This window comes from Cupressus sempervirens, chromosome 9, assembly GCF_028749045.1.
Source record: "Cupressus sempervirens isolate cs-2001-9-10 chromosome 9, ASM2874904v1, whole genome shotgun sequence".
In the NCBI taxonomy this organism is placed as follows: Eukaryota; Viridiplantae; Streptophyta; class Pinopsida; order Cupressales; family Cupressaceae; genus Cupressus; species Cupressus sempervirens.
This window is the reverse complement of record NC_143126.1, coordinates 66,316,647-66,333,506: the sequence shown is the minus strand read 5'-3', so window position 1 is coordinate 66,333,506 and position 16,860 is coordinate 66,316,647. Positions and strand designations below refer to the sequence as shown.

General features: G+C 36.9%; 1 protein-coding gene across 3 annotated transcripts in view; it reads right to left on the bottom strand.

Annotated features, from left to right (window-relative positions):
* LOC149537649 (uncharacterized) overlaps positions 1-16,860 on the bottom strand; it is a 112,980-nt gene that overhangs the window by 10,512 nt on the left and 85,608 nt on the right. For all 3 annotated transcript variants that reach the window (XM_089798997.1, XM_089798999.1, XM_089798998.1), the window contains 2 exons: positions 13,145-15,000; positions 12,455-12,575 (listed from right to left, as the gene is read on the bottom strand). In XM_089798997.1, coding sequence (XP_089655123.1) covers positions 12,455-12,575; positions 13,145-14,913 — 1,890 coding nt within the window. In that variant the 5' untranslated portion in view covers positions 14,914-15,000. The remainder of the gene's footprint in view (positions 1-12,454; positions 12,576-13,144; positions 15,001-16,860) is intronic.

Here is a 16,860-nt window from a genome sequence, read left to right as displayed (position 1 = left end):
TGCTACTTCTCTAAGATTGATTTGAGATCTGGCTACCACCAGATACGGGTTAGAGAGGGGGATGTGGAGAAGACAGCTTTTAGATGCCACTACGGACATTTTGAGTTCTTAGTCATGCCTTTCGGGTTGACTAATGCTCCCGCCACTTTCCAGTCCTGTATGAATAGAGTGTTCAGAGATCAGCTGAGGAATTTTGTGTTGATATTCTTTGATGATATACTGATATACAGCCATACTTGGGAGGAACATTTGAAGCATATTGATACAGTGCTCAGTATTCTAGAGAGGGAGTCATTATATGCCAAGATGAGTAAATGCGAGTTCGGGATGACAGAGTTGCTCTATCTAGGGCATATTATTAGTGCAGGAAGTGTTCGGGTTGACCCAGACAAGATCAGGGCCATTCTGGATTGGCCACCGCCGAGGAACACTTCACAACTCAAGGGATTTCTCGGGCTTTGTGGGTTCTACCGCAGATTTGTGAAGGGATTTTCACAGATAGCAGCACCACTTACAGATTTGACACGGAGAGACAGTTTCAAGTGGTCAGAGAGGGCTCGGGATTGTTTTGACAGGTTCAAGGAGCTGATGAGTACGTGTCCTGTTTTAGCCATTCCAGATTTCACCAGGCCTTTTGAGCTGCAGTGTGATGCCTCAGGAGAGGGCGTAGGAGCTGTCCTCATGCAGGACAAACATCCCATCGCATATGAGAGCAGGAAATTACGAGGTGTTGAGAGAACTTACAGCATCTATGACAAAGAAATGCTAGCAATCATGCATGCGCTAGCTAAGTTCAGGCAATATTTAGCAGGGAGCCGATTCACAGTAAAAACAGATCATAACAGCTTGAAACATTTCCTTGGGCAGAAGGATCTTAATGACAGGCAACAGAAATGGGTGAGTAAGTTACAAGCTTATGATTTCGACATAGTCTATGTCAAAGGGAAGAAAAATATTGTCGCAGATGCTTTATCCAGAAGGCCTCATTTGCTTGCTGTTGGGATAGTCATGGATGATTGGAGAGAGTTGATCTTGGCAGAGTATGCCAAGGATAGTTGGGCATCTAGTATTATTGAAGGAACTATTCAGGATAGCCGATACACTGTTGTAAATGATCTGATCATCTACAAGGAAAGGATTTATTTAGTACCCGGGTCTGCTATGAAGCAGAAGATTTTGAGGGCGTTTCATGATTCACCATTGGCAGGACATCCTGGATTCTTTAAGACATATCGGCAGGTGAGAGAGCGCTTCACTTGGAAAGGACTCAAAACAGAGGTGCTTCAATTTGTTAGAGAGTGCCAAGTATGTCAGCAGAACAAACAGGAACATTCCTTTCCAGGTGGTTTACTACAGCCCCTACCCATACCAGAGAAGAAGTGGGATAGCATTTCCATGGATTTCATCACAGGCCTCCCCAAGGCACAGGGTCGGGATTGTATTTTTGTTGTGGTAGACAGATTGACGAAATTTGCACATTTCTTTGCAATTTCGTCTACGTATTCAGCAACACAAACAGCAGAACTATTTTTTCGAGAGGTATTCAGACTACATGGGATACCAAGAAGCATAGTCAGTGACAGAGACAGCAGATTTATGAGCCACTTTTGGCAGGAGTTGTTCAAGTTATGTGGAACAGAGCTCACTCCGAGTACCAGTTACCACCCCCAAACTGATGGGCAAACAGAGATAGTGAACAAGTGGGTTGAGGGATATCTCCGAAACTATATTGCAGGGCAGCAGAGGGCTTGGGTGAAGTGGCTACATCTAGGGGAGTACTGCTATAATACCTCTTACCATATGTCTATTCAAATGTCCCCTTTTATGGCACTATACGGGTATGATGCTCCTAATTTCTTGGATTTGTTATTTGGGGACAGTAGGGTGCCTAAGGCCAAGGATCTTTTGCAAGAGTGTCAGGACATTATGCGATCCTTGAAGGAAAACTTGCAAAAGGCACAAAATCAGCAGAAGCAATATGCTGATCAGCACAGGGTTGAGAGGTCTTTTGAGGTGGGAGACATGGTGTACCTCATGTTACAGCCGTATAGGCAGTCCTCTCTCAAGAGGAGTGGAACAGAGAAATTGAAACCGCGCTACTATGGACCATTTAGAGTAATCAGGAGAGTGGGCGAGGTAGCTTATGAGTTGGAACTGCCTGCAGACAGTAAAGTGCATAATGTGTTCCATGTGTCACGCCTTAAAAAGGCATTGGGGCACAATGTGGTGCCTTCAGTAGTATTGCCACCTCTCGATGATGAGGGAAAGCTTATCTTGGTTCCTGAAGCTATACTTGACACCCGGGAGAGGGTGCTTCGCAGGAGGACTATCAGGGAGTACCTAGTGAAGTGGAGGAACCTACCTATTGAGGATGCAACATGGGAGGCAGAGCAGGTTCTTCAACATCCAGAGTTGAGATTGCTTGGGGACAAGCAATTTCAAGAGGGGCGGACTGTAATGTCCCCTGTTTAACTAGTTTGGATATATGTTGTCGTTAGCCTACTTCTATGTGGTCCCGGGGGCTAACAAGGACATGGATGGGATCTTGTGGTGTTTTGGCCTAGTCGATTTTGTTCTGGGGCCAACTAAGTTCGTTTGGAGGCATTTACAATGTGACTTACTATTTTTAGTAAGTCAGCCAGGCTAGTCGGATGATAATTTTGATGATGGGGTTGGATGTGTTTTTCTTAGCTCTTTCTAACGAGCTATCATTTGTGGTGTTTCGAGATCATTTGCTATGGAATTTTAATGCCGGAAGTTATTTAATAAAGTAACTTCAATTAAATTAATATTATAAGGTTACTTTATTATATTTTGTATTTATATGTGTGCCCAAGAGTGGGGCACCAAATGATCTCCTTGGGACTTTAAAGTGATAAATGGAAACAATATATTAAAATGCAAATATGAGATTTAATCCCACATTGCTTGTGGAGTGGGGGTCGACCCTCTAAGAGGACTTTATATACAGCCATGAGTGGGGTGTGGAGATATGAAGAGATTGATGAATTCAAGCTTAGTTTGGTTGGTTTGGTTGCTGGCTTTTGGAGACGAAACCCTCCATTGGTGACAATCCTTTCGCTCTTGGAAGACAGAGTCAAGGGATTTAAGATCTATTAGCTTCATACTGTGTGCATTCAGCTTCAATTTTTCAGCTACAGGTAAGATTGAAATTGTTCCATTTCCAAAGGATTATCATTGCAGACATTGAACAGCATGGACAGCAGATTTGGAGGTGAGATTTGGAGCAGGTTTGTGGGTAAACAGTGCTGCTACAGTGCGCGTGAACAGTGCGCGTGAACAGTGCATGTGAATAGTGCGCATGAACAATCCTCATTCTGTGTACTTGGAGGTCATATTTCATACCCTAACCGAGCAGCTATTAGATGGGTTGCTAAACTGGACATCCATCCTCAAATTTCGAACAACAGCGATCATATTATTTCCAGGTTCTTCTACACCCGATTATAATAGTTCAATGAATGTATAGGTGTCATAATTATAGAGAGTTTTGCATATTCAGTCACTGTGTAACAGTCTTTGCACTACAAACTCAGTCACTTTTGTACACAGCTATATGAAGTTTGTATATCTTGAATAGAGGATAAGTGTATGGAACATTTACGATCAGTCCATAAGAACTCTTTACATTGCATATTTGTAGTAGTGTTCAAGTGCCAAGATATTTGTCCTTGCTATTCTTCAGATCATATGGTCATTGTTTGGCAGAGAAGTATTATAACATCTGAACAAGAACTCAGAAATTACAAATCAGACTTTGCACACCAACTGTTTGACAAAATGTTGTTGAATCAAAACTAAAAAATTCAAGGTAGAATTAGTAGGGTATGTTACAGAATCTTCTCCATTCAAAGAATTTATTGCCAGGCTTGAAACAAGTTGATTTGGATTTTTGTGAAAACTATGCTAATGGAAAAGAAAAGAGGGTCAAATTTGTTAGGGTTGGGAAGGAAAAGAAAAATGAAAACTTAGAACTTATGCATTCTAATGGGGACCAACCTAGGTACCATCTCTTGGTGGGTCTTATTATTTTGTTACTTTTATTGACGGTGCAACTAGGTAAACTTAGTTTTATTACATTCCCAAAAAATCTGATGTATTTGGAGCTTTTTAAAAATGGAAAGATTCAGTTGAGAATAAGATAGGAAACAAGTTGAAGAGTCTCAAAAGTCAAATCAGATATTAGAGATGAGTGCTGCAGCAGAGAGTCTGATACTTATTGTTCATACTATGGGATTCATACATCAAAAACAATTCCTAGAACCCCACAAGAAAATGGTGTTTGAAACAATGAGTACAACTATTATGAAGCGTGCAAGAAGCATGAGAATGCATGCAAGATTGCCTTTGGATTTTTGGGCAGATGTTGTAGATATTGTTGTTTACTTGATAAGTAGAGGGCCTTCAAGTTCCTTAGATGGTGGTAACCCAAAAGGAGGCATGGACAGGCATAGAGGTAATAGTGCAAGATTAGGTTGAATTCATTGCAAAGCACTTAACTTCAATTGCTTCAAGTTCATTGACTTGTATGCCTCATGGTTTTGATATGCATAAGTGATTTTAAAATCATCTATGCGTCTTTAGAAAATAGCATGCTCCTTTGCAGAGTTGTTTAAGTTGGTGAAGCAAGGATTGGTTAGTTTAACCTCATCATCAATAGTTTCTTGCATTGGTAGAGTTACAAATAGAGTCAGCTTAGATTTTTAAACCAATATCCTTTATTGCATTTTTTTTCAAAATTCTCATTAGAAGTAACTGAAGCACCTGCATAGCCAAACCATTCATCAGCTGACGGTTGTTAGATGTCCATGAATGAACAGCCTATGTCCCTTTGCAATAACCAGCATATGACATCATTAACTGAGTTGTGTCCAACACTAAGTAGCATGTACACATTGTAAACCTTGGGGTCACTTCACTTGATCACACGATCTTCTCTTTAGCATTTAGATTTTCCTTCTTCAAGAAAGGATTGGATAGTTATTGATTTATCCTACATGCTGGAGTGGTCACAAAACTCAAATCAAGAGTTGGTACATTACCAACCGCTGACCAGTCACCTTATAGTTGTCATTTACTTGTTTCAGCCTTCAATGCTTCCATATCACCACACCCGCTTTCTCTCTTCCTTCTCAAGAATATCCTTTTTTCAGATTTGTTTCAATTGTTCCTCTCCCAACCTTATTTTCCAATCTTCTTTGGGTTTATCGGGTTTCAATTCTCAATTTTTTTCTTCAATTTTTTCTCTACTTTGTTATCTTTTAATACAATAAACTTGATGTTCTCCGTTCATCCATGGCTTATCTTCTCCCATTTTGGTTTTTTGCTTCCTTACTCTCACTTGACATTAACCCTATTGCATAACAGGAAGACTCCAAGAGACTGCTCTGTACTAATTCTATCCTATATAACATGAAGAGGAGAGTGTGATTTATCAGCATTTTTTACTTTTGAGACAATGGCAGGGGGAAATTCCAAATAGGCAAAGACATCATGGATAAAGAAGAGCTCATGAAATGTGTTGGACTATTTGGTCTGTTGAAGAGACAAATTCTCATGGCCAACACCCAAGATATAGAGAAAGCATGTACTCATGCATATTCCCTTGAACTAGATATAAGGGGAAACTACTTCCACAAAAACAAGCATGGCGATGAGAAGCAATGCAAAGGTACCACAAATGAAGATGTAGATAAAAGGAAAAGCAAACTTCCAGTGTCAGCTCAAAAAAAAAAGTCAAGGGAAATCCTCATTGCTTACATTGTGACAACGATAGCCATTCAAATAAGAAATGCATCTCGAGTTGCCGTCTACTAACAAAAGGGAAAAAGATAAAATTGCCGTCTATGTGGACAAGGGCATTAAGATTGATCGAAATTCCTCTGATGACGATTGACACATAATTTGTGTCACACTCATGAAAGGAACTCCAAAGAATCGTGATGGTTCTGATTAAGTGGAAGAGCTCAAACAATTATTTCATGCAAGAATCAAAGTGAGTGATGAGAGGTTTAATGCCTTACCCATTTGACTCCTCTTAATCAAATCATGTATCTCACAAGCTGGTCAGTGCACTAAAATTGGAAATTCTGAAACACCCTACATCCATGGCTGAGATAGACATGAAACTAACCAAGCGGTGAAATTTAGCATCTAGCCTACCCCTGAAGAGATTATGTACAACTGAAGGCATGTATGAAATTTTTGGTAGGCCCTATTTTTGCACATGTAGGGTGCTATTTACTTCAAGCATAAGAACTAGTACTGTCTTTAATTGAATGACGAGAATTTTTTTGTAAATGCTTATGCTAGTAGATAGAGTGTCGAAATCTGATGCTATTAAGATCTAGTCTTACCATTGCTAGTTCCTCAAGAGTCAAAAGGCTAATCAATATAATTGGTCAATTTAGTTCCTCGGTGAATAAGGGACAATGTATGCATGAAAGAGCAGATGGTGGGCCTATATTAAAGCATCAAAATGTTCCAGAAAAGAAAGCTCAAGAACAATAAGCATGGTAGTGAGGTGTACGGTTGTCATAAGGAGAAAGAATATCCTATTCAAGTAAAAGGAAGAGCATAAAACCCGGGTGGAATCCACACCAATGCATGTACTTTTTCTTTTTATCTAATGTAGGGATTAGTTAAAGGGCAGAGCACCATGGTTGATTCTTCTTTGGGTGGATAAAAAGTTGGCTTGGGTATGCTTTTGCAAAATCATACAGCAGGTAGTCCTAATAGACCAATGGAGACAAGGATTTTCCATTCCCAGTATTGAATCTTACAAGGATCAAAGGGCCCCTGGATAGGAAAGTGTAATACAAAAAACGTCTTTGAGAAGTTTGGATGTAGAAGGCCTTACTCTTGCAGATATTCTTCAAAGAGATCTTATCTCTTGCACAAGAGACCTCACTGGTGTATAATTGCATGCCTTTGTTATGCACATATCTCTCTTGTTGCATAAGACATTCTTTTGTTTGTAGAAGCAATTCCTTTGTGTCATCATGAATATACAATATTTTCCACAAGTGTTTTGGCAGTATTTAACACTTAAAAAAGGATGTGGCTGCAACAGTAAAGGCAGTGACATGTTTTCATCATCTGGATGTATCTTCACCATTGAGTTGTGCCAGCTAGTTTGTTTTCCCTTTCTAAGAGCCTATCTATCTCGCTAGGTTACATAATGTGCATTGACTGGCAGTTATTTCAAACTTCAAAGCCAGGTGGACAGTTGCTATAGGTGGTGAACAGTTTTGTTTACCTAGGGCCTCAAATGTCTCCATTCAAATGAGCAATTGATATGATTTTTAACTTCATTAGTAACCATTAGGAGGAAACTCATTTTTCCTTCCCCTTTAAAAACTGTCCAGAGCAATTAAAACAGTTTATTTGAGCAACAATTCAGCTGCCAAGGGAAGTTGTCATAATGGTAGGAAAATTGTTATACTTCCAAATCTAGAGAAAGAAAAGCACATATGGATGACAGGAAGACAACAGAAAACTCCGTTGCCAGAAGAAAGACACTTATAGATTTTTGAATCAAATCGGAAGACTAAAGAGAATCCAGTATGCACAGAAGGGGCTGTTGATAGATTACAGCCTCATTAAGACCATTCTATTAGCAAATCTTTATGTAGTGGCACTGTGGCACTATGTTAGAGAATGGGATGCTCAATTGCATGCCATTACTAGAGATTTTCATCCATTTGGGTTTTCCACAGATGAAGTAATGTGTTATTTTTATTTTCTCACTGTGTGCCTCATACTGCACAAACTCAAATTTGACTTGGACTCAGCCAAATAAAAACTTCCAAATAACAATACTCAGAAACCTATAAATACTTAAATTTAAAAGAAAAGATAATTGTAATACAGAGATACAATGTATCAAATGAGTTTGCAGGGGTGTCCCGAATGGAGTTGATGGGCAGCACCATAATTTGCAGACTCGGACTCGGAGAGTACTCGGCAAGCCCAACATTTTCAACTAGGACAAAACTCAGCATATACTCGACAAAAACTAAGGAAAAACTCGGCAACTCAATAAGCACTTAAAGAAACATATACTTTTTGTAGAATTCAATTACAAAACATATTAAATTAAAAATTGACATCTCAATAGAGAAAATGCATAGTTTTATAGCACTAACATGATGTGAAAAATGCATATAATCCAGTGTTTTCCCTGCATTGACATTTTTACCTACATTTTTTTACATCTATAAATACGCGAGAGATAAACTTGAGTACTTGCCCAGCATAAAAAACTTGAGAGTACTCGGCAACTCTGAGAGTACTTGGAGAGTTTGCAAACTATGGGCAGCACCACCAATGGGGTTGTGGGGCAGAGCAATTTTATAAATTTTAAAAGTGCAGAGAGCTATGTGTTTTCACTCCAACTCACACAACAATACTCAAATCCTAGAAAAATATGTTTTTTAGTGTTTATGTCACATGAGGCTAACTGGTGCATGTTCAGTTAGTTTTTCACTCAAACCAGTGTGAATCTACAAAACCATGTTTCTCAATGTTTATGCCCCATGCGAGTTTCAGTGGAAAACTCACCAAGAAAATTGCAAAATGCTCAACAACTTTACCCTGCAAAAATTCAGGACATCAGAAAACTTATGTGTACTTGATAATGCAACAAGTAGTTGAACTAATAGTGTGGCCTACTATCTGTTTATAACTTTATGCCTCTTTCTAAGCTCAAACACTAAACACTGTTGTAACTTGATTAAATTCACAAGGGAAGACTATTAGGACTATTGAATCACCATCTAACTTAAGGAAAACATTGTTGATAAAACTCTCGGGTTTTCAACCCGAAGGTTTATGGATCACCTCATGCATTTTTTGAGCTAATCCTGCAATTCCAATATCATTTTCTCTTATCACGGATTCCAGAGTGTAGTCCAAAATGTTGATGATAACAAAATACACTGCTTTTTTCCAAAACCTCTTCATTTCTATTTATAGGCAGTGAGAAATTGTGTATTTCTTAACTCATCAAAACCGATAATATGTCAACTCTCAATGTATCCTAGATCTTACTTTTCCTACAGAACAACCATGGATTTACAAGGCGTGTCAAGTCCTGCCTCTCAATTAAGCTTCCCAATAGAGAAATAATTTCAAAAAATATCCACTGCAAAAGATATCTTTCAAACATTATTTTTGAAGAAGTTTCATAACTTCCGAACTCTAGTTTCTCCTTTTCTCTTATGCTTCATAGATTTTTTTGGGTTGCATTCTAGGCAAGCTTTGCCTTCAACCACTCTGACCTAAAAGGTCAAAGAATGGACTCTTGCTGTAAATATTAAATTTGATATCAAACAAATCAAGACCTTCAAAATATGGCCTTCTCAACCAATTTATCAATCTCTGGTTCTTCTGGATTCAAACAGCTAGTAAAAGATCTGCAGTCCTGTCAACTTCTATCATACAATGATGGCAAGCAGTCGACTGAGTGAAATTCAAAACTCATTTAGACAAATTTGCATGGCCAGCCAGGCAAAATAGGAAATGCTGAGAGGATATTTTGAACAGGTGTGCAGAATTTGATGGTCAACCTCCAGCATTGATAATGTGTAGGCATACAGAAGCAAAGATGTCACTGAATTTTTTTGCCAAATTCTCATCCAAATTTTCTAACACAATCAGCTTACTAAAAAGAGTACACAATTTACAGTCATTCTCTGTCATTTGATAGGAACATATTCTCTTGAATTCTGAAATCCTTTGGCAAATAACACTTCCATTTATCAGAGTTTAACAGGCAATTTTAATTTGCGGTAGTAGAACTACTCGTTTTCAAAAACTTAACAATAGTTTCAATTAAGTGCATTTATCCTCAATCCCTAGTTTAAAATTGAGTCAGATGTAAAATAGAAAATAAACTTTGATAAAATAAATATTTTAGTTGCCTAACCTTAAATAATCATTGCCTTGCCTGAATTCAAAAAACATACTGAAACAAAAGGTCAAAGAACACACTCTTATTGTGAATAATATGGTTGGGAGTAAACAGTAAACAAACACATGGAATAAATTTGTGATCCTGTCAACTTTTATCAGAAAATGATGCCAACAACTGGCACCTGAGCAAAGTTCAAGTCTATTTTAGAAGATGTGCAATAACGGAGAATGCCTGTTTAAAAACAAACAATGCAGACTACTAAACTTAATGTGAGAGTATTTTAAGCAGGTGCGTTAATTTGATGGACAACCTCTAGCATTGGAAATGTGAAAGCCTGGAGACAATTACATAAAAGTTAAAACTACACTGTTTTCTTAGTTTCTCATCTCAAAACATTTGAGACGCAGAACCTTTTCATATTTTAGATTTTACAGTAACCGTCATTCAGTAAAACCGTACAACAGATTCTTCAGCACTTAAAAGGCTCATTGGAAAGTTATGAAGTTTCATTGATCTACTTAATTTTTTTCCAAAATTTATCTATAAAATAATTTCATTTGATCATTAAAATTTTTTATCCTAAATCCATGTTTAAAAATCAGTCAATTCATAATTTAAAATACATAGTAGATTTTAGTCTCAGATTATCCTCAAGATATCTACATAGAATTTCGAAGGAGCTGCCATTTGCTGTATGATATGTAAAACATTTATGCTAGGAAGAAACTTTAGCGATTATGTTTTCACAAGTTGAATGTAACTATACTGCTCATTTATACCAGCAATAAGTTATGTGAACCTGTAATTTTACATAACAATTCACTCCTTGTAGGCTCTGGATCCAAATCTGGTAGGTATTCTGGTCAATCCAGCTGGGCAATCCACCAGAGTGCTATTATTGACGGAAGTTGTCGTAGATTAACCCAGATCGAATGATTTGCAGAATTTGTCAGAACCGAAAACAAACCTAAGGGATGTTCATTGTTAATCATTTCTTATGATCTTTATTAAATTTCATGACTCAGAAACACAAAAACAGGAGCCAGTTCACCCTGTAGTGGGTACACTCCATGGAAAAAATTACGTAGAATGCCGTAGCTCACCAATACAAACGTTGTTTCTCCAATAGTGTTGAGGACTGCAAACATTAGAGACACTGTTCTTTCCTGCATTTACTCTCCGCACTGTAGATGTTATCTTTTTGTGACTGCAGATTTAATTCATGTTCCCTGTCAAACCCGTAGACCTCAATATTCATCCGCTTCTTTTGTCCATTGATTACACTATTCAAATTTTGTTTCCCTCTGTTTAGCTATAATTAAATTTTAAAAACTATGATAACTACAAGTTTATTTAAATTTTAGATGTACCTTTCTTGCATAATAAACTGAAGACCAATATGATGGAACGTATTTAAAAACTTTATAATATTATATTTTAATCTTTAATATGTTTTTTTAATCAATTTATTTATCTTTTTATTCAATAATTTCTACACAATTTTCAGTTACTATCATGTAATTTCCAGAGTCCAGAGTCTGTAATGTTAGATTTATTAAACTTCTGGGGTTACATAGTGTGTTATATTTTCATCAGCAATGTTTTTTTTATTTTGGATCATGACCTCATGAACCAGCATTACCATGAAATAACTAGAGAACAGAAACATATATAATATTTGTTAAAATTCAGACAATAAGAATATTGCATACAATGTGAATATGTTGTATCTTTTTATAATATTATGTGAATATGATATGTATATAATTATGACTGATTAGAAAAGTGTGTATATATTAATAAGTCTCATGTGTTTTGTATACACTGTACAGTGAACATAAAAATATCCAACCTTAATAAGGTTGAGAATATCTCCGAACCCAGACTCACTACTTAAGTAATTTTTGGGTCAGTGGCATTATATATCTGACCTCTAGTTAAATAATGTGTCAGTAACACTGTATATCTTTAGTATGTTTGACATAAGCTTTCAAATTGCTACCAGAAAAATGCAAATTGAAGGGATGCTTTTTCATTCATGCACATGAAATTGAAAGCAAACTGTCAAACATTAGGAGTTTTAAGACAAGTTCAGATCTCATATCCTTACAAAACATCACTATTTGCTTACTGTATGAATCAAAAATGTTTTTTTTCTTGTCCTTTGGTGCTTCCACCACTAGCATGTAAAAATTTGCAGATTTTCCAAAATTCACAACCTGGAAATGTCTTATCTTTAATTACTTCTTTCTATTCCCAATTTGACAGCTCTGAATTTATATTCTATACCTTTGCAATTTTATAACGGAAAATTCAGGTCCAGTTTGTGTGCACACTGCATACAATGGAAACAATGCAAATGATTTTCCTTGCTAATTTGAATATGAATCGAATCCCCAAACTTGGCCCCGTAGATATAAGCATATTCAAAAACACTTTATAAGAAACCATAATCCTTGCTTAAAACCAAATCAAAAGATAAGCAATGGCAAGCAAAATTGGGAAGTCTTTTAGTACCATTAGTGCACGGTTCCGAGATAAAGGTAACTCCTGCAGAAACTTTTCAAAAGCCTCTAGCTTTACTCTTCCCTTTACCTCCACAAACTTAGACCAATTGCTTGAATGGAACTTTGCACCACTGCAAATATACATTTAGTTAGAGCATATCAAACTGCACCTATCTTAAATATTATTGGACAACGAAATAAATGTCATTCAAGGCTCATGCCAACAATGGATTCAAAATAGAAAATTTCCAACAATGGCATCTTGAAGACATGTGTTCTGATACCTTCCCAATTTCATAAGTTCAAGATTTTAATAGGTAGACGCATTGAAAGCATAAAGACCATAGAGAAGAAAATTTCCCAGGGGTGCCACATCTAGCCCAATATTAATATATGTTGATGGTCCTAAGGATCATTAATCCAAAATGATTCATAGTATACACAGCGTACAAGCTAATGCGATTTTCCCTTAACAAAGCTTTGCACAACTCAAGCTTTTGTGGAGAGGACCTATGAACAAAGGAATATTATAGGCTTCATATTTATCTTGAAAGAAAAAGCAGATGCTCAGAAAGGTTACATGTGGACTGTTCACTGCAAGTTTTGGTTGAAAAATAAAATCTCTGTATGACCCGTGACAAAAATCAAACTGATGAAAATCACACTGCATCGAATCAGCCTAGGAAGAAAAAACCTGAACCTTTTGAAGAAGGCAAGTGCCATCACAGTTATATGTGCATTCAGCTGCAGACATCCTTCCCAAAGCTTTTCATCTGGTGATATTTGGATTGATTTCCCTATTCTTAATTCCTTCCCAACATCTGAACTAACTAGTTTACTGTGGTTTTCAGCAATTCTAGAGCCAGCGTTGATTATTCTCACATCCTCGAGACCAACATCTACTACCGAAGATTTAAGTTTGAAATCATCTTCCTCTTTTGAGATCAGGGTCTTTTGGTTAATTTTCTCTTCTTGAACAAAACATTCCATAGGTACTACATTTGTTTTTACACTTTTGCTGTATTGACCTTCCGTAGATTTGTATTGGACATTGTTTGCTGTTGCATTTCCATTCAATTGATCCTTTTTAGACTTAATATATTCATTAAGAGAAAATATTGCTGGAAGTATATTTTTATCATCATCTACTGAGACCAACATTATTTCTTCAGCTGTGCCTGCCTTCCATTCTGTCACCCCTGATACACATTTGAAGGAACTGTTTGAACATGTATGTGCAGAAGATCCTTCAGCAATTTCATGGTTATCCAGATTACCTAGTGAGTATTCACCCTCGCATAAACTAGCAAATTTATTAAGTTCACTTGCATTTGATTTTATTTGTGATCTGGAGATTAGGTGACTTCCGCTGTCAATTACTTCAAGAGGTTCAAATGCAACAACCCTTTCGTTTGAATTGGATAGACCTAACTTATGCATGAGCTCGTCATCTTTATTAACACTTGATTGTAATGCAAATGATGCTACTTGCTCTTCAGTTATGTTACATAAATTCTTAGGAGTGATGTCCCCAGAAAGTGCAGAAGTCAACTCGGGACTGGTATGATCTTTCAAGTTTGCAGAAGTCAACTCGATATTGGTCTGATCTTTCAAGTTTGCAGAAGTCAACTCGGGATTTGTATGATCTTTCAAGTTTGTAGCAAGAGGCATGGATCTTTTTCTGTATTTCTTAGTTACTCTACCATAAGGCATAGAGAGTTCAGCTTCAGATTTACCTGAACTAGACTTCACTTGATCAATAGAGAGTTCGCCTTCAACTTTACCTGGACTGGACTTTGCTTGACTAATAGAGAATTCAGCTTCAACTTTACCCAAACCAGACTTCGCTTGACTAGAAACATAAATCATATGTTCCTTCAGCCTTAAATCACTCTCTTCTTTCTCAACTTTTATCTTTTTGCGAGGATATTCTTTTGTAATGTCACCATGCTGTATATTTGAGCAGTAACCCATCTGAGTGTCTTTCAGTTTATTTTGTATCCCTTGTGCCAATTCTGTTTTCATTGGAGACACTGGATCTATTACTGAAACAAATTTATGCGAATATCTTTTCCTTCCCTTCAATGAATTAGATATCCCCTCTTCACTGTGATCTGGATGTGTTTCAACTGCTACCTTAATATCTTTTGTTCTTGGAGTTCGCAAATCGATAAGTGAACAGTCTTCAGTGACTTCAGGATATGGTTGACTTCTAGTGTATTTTTCTTTCTGATTTTGCTCAACAACAGATCTCTCTACAGAAGATGCATGACTCTCTTGTGCTTTGTTTTGATTATTATTGGATGGATCAGCTACAGGTTTAGCAAGTGATGCCATCTCTTTGGTCTTCTTTGATCCCCGTCGTCGATTCTTTAATTTGGGGAACAACAGCTTGAGTGGGACATCATCCATTGTAGAGGAGTATGGAGCATGAGGATCAAAAGCCATTTCTGATTCTAGCTGCAACATAACCTCTTCCTACTACAACTCGCGCATGTCTTCTTCCTGTAGTCAACTCAGGTTTAGTATATTCCCTGCCTCCAAAAGATCATAAGCCTGCAAGTTAAACCAATAAACACCATCAGGGACATTCAGCAATGCCTTACTATATTGACCTTAGCTGATAACAGGGATATGGGAAGAATACACCAAAACCCTAATATACAAAATGAAATCTAACCATAGGAACACAAGATCCTTGAAGGGAAGATAGAGCACAACAGAATAGTTTGGAGAGAGGTAAAGAACATGCTTTCTAAACAAAAGGAAAATGGCGATCAGGCCAAACAGATGATCAATGTCATGCTCAAGTGTGAAAGGAAAACAATACCAATGGATGAACTGAAGGTAGAAAGTGCATTGTTGGTTGGGGAGTATTCCAACAAGGAACAAGCGTGAGATGAAAACCATAATTACTGATAACAAGTTTTAAAAATATAGAGAAAATGGATTTTAGAAATCATATTAACAAGATAGAACTGGAAAAACATTGCACAGCTTTTGTGTTCTTTCATTACTCAACTCAGGTCGAGTATAATTCCTGTCTCCAAAAAGATCATGAGCCTGAAAGTTTACCCAATAAACACTATCAGGGAAATTTGGAAATGCCTTATTATATTGACCCTTAGCTGATATAGCTGATAACAGGTAGATGAGAAGAATACATCAAAGTACTTGTATACAAAATGAATTTCTGATCTAATGATACAAACATGGAAGCCTTCAAGGGAAGATGGATTACAACAGAATGGTTTAGAGTGTAATGTCCCCTGCTAGGTTTAGGCCTTATTTAACCCAAATTTAATATTTAGATCCTAAGCTAAATGGATAAAGATATAATGATTCAATCTAAGACACTCAAAGACAAAAGAATTATTCATTCATCTTATTAGATTAAGTTATCTGTATATATTAATAACATCTATAAAGACCTTATTACTACATCAACTCAATGAAGGAAAGGATTTGGTGTGTAACCAAGGTGCCTAGAGACCAACTACAATAGGTTCCCTCAACATTTACTGGTGCAATCCCATATCATATCTTGGACCTTGCCCTCAAGGCTTCTAGGACGCTGGCCTCTACCCTGTCTTGGCACCACCACCATTGATTAGACAAGCCCCTTCTTGGAAGCATTATAGCCTCTTTCTTGTCAGCAAAACTAGTAATAAGACTGAATATGGTTTTATACATTTCTCTGAGTACTCATTTATATTCTTTATTCCTCTCTTCCTTATGAAGAGTCTCCAACATATTTTTATATAATATTTCTTTCCTCTCTGGTATCTTCCTTACCAGATATATAATATAAACTAATGCCTCCTGTATAGAGAATATATATATATATATATGATTTCTGATTTCGTTAATTTTTTATATATAGATAATAGAACATAAGGATATAAAAATCTCAGGCACTGCCTTTTGCCTTGGAAAAATAATACCATTTTGATATTAACTCTTAGATACGTTACAGCACAATTTGCTGTCACACAATGCTTATGAGCATTACAAAAGATTCATTTCCTTTATTTTCTCTACCTTTAAGAGTATCCATTATAAATAATTGTTTCTGATTCCTCCCACACAGAGTACCGATAATTTTTTTTAAGTCCTTATTCTTATATGATCCTCCAAATTGATGTATATTATCATCTGATTTCCATATCCTTCATTTCCATTTGCATCGTCACTCATTCCTGCTGCCCGAGTGTGTTTGAATGACCCCTTATATTCCCCGATAATGGAGAGAGGTGCACCCCTTCATATTCAATGAGATGCAACTTAATAATTGTATCAGTTCAATTTGTTACAAGCGGTGTACCTCCTTTTGATTATGATTAGTAAAAACAGTGATATAGGTATAACTTTCCTCACCAAATATTATCTCCATTGCCACATTGTCACTCATGGTTG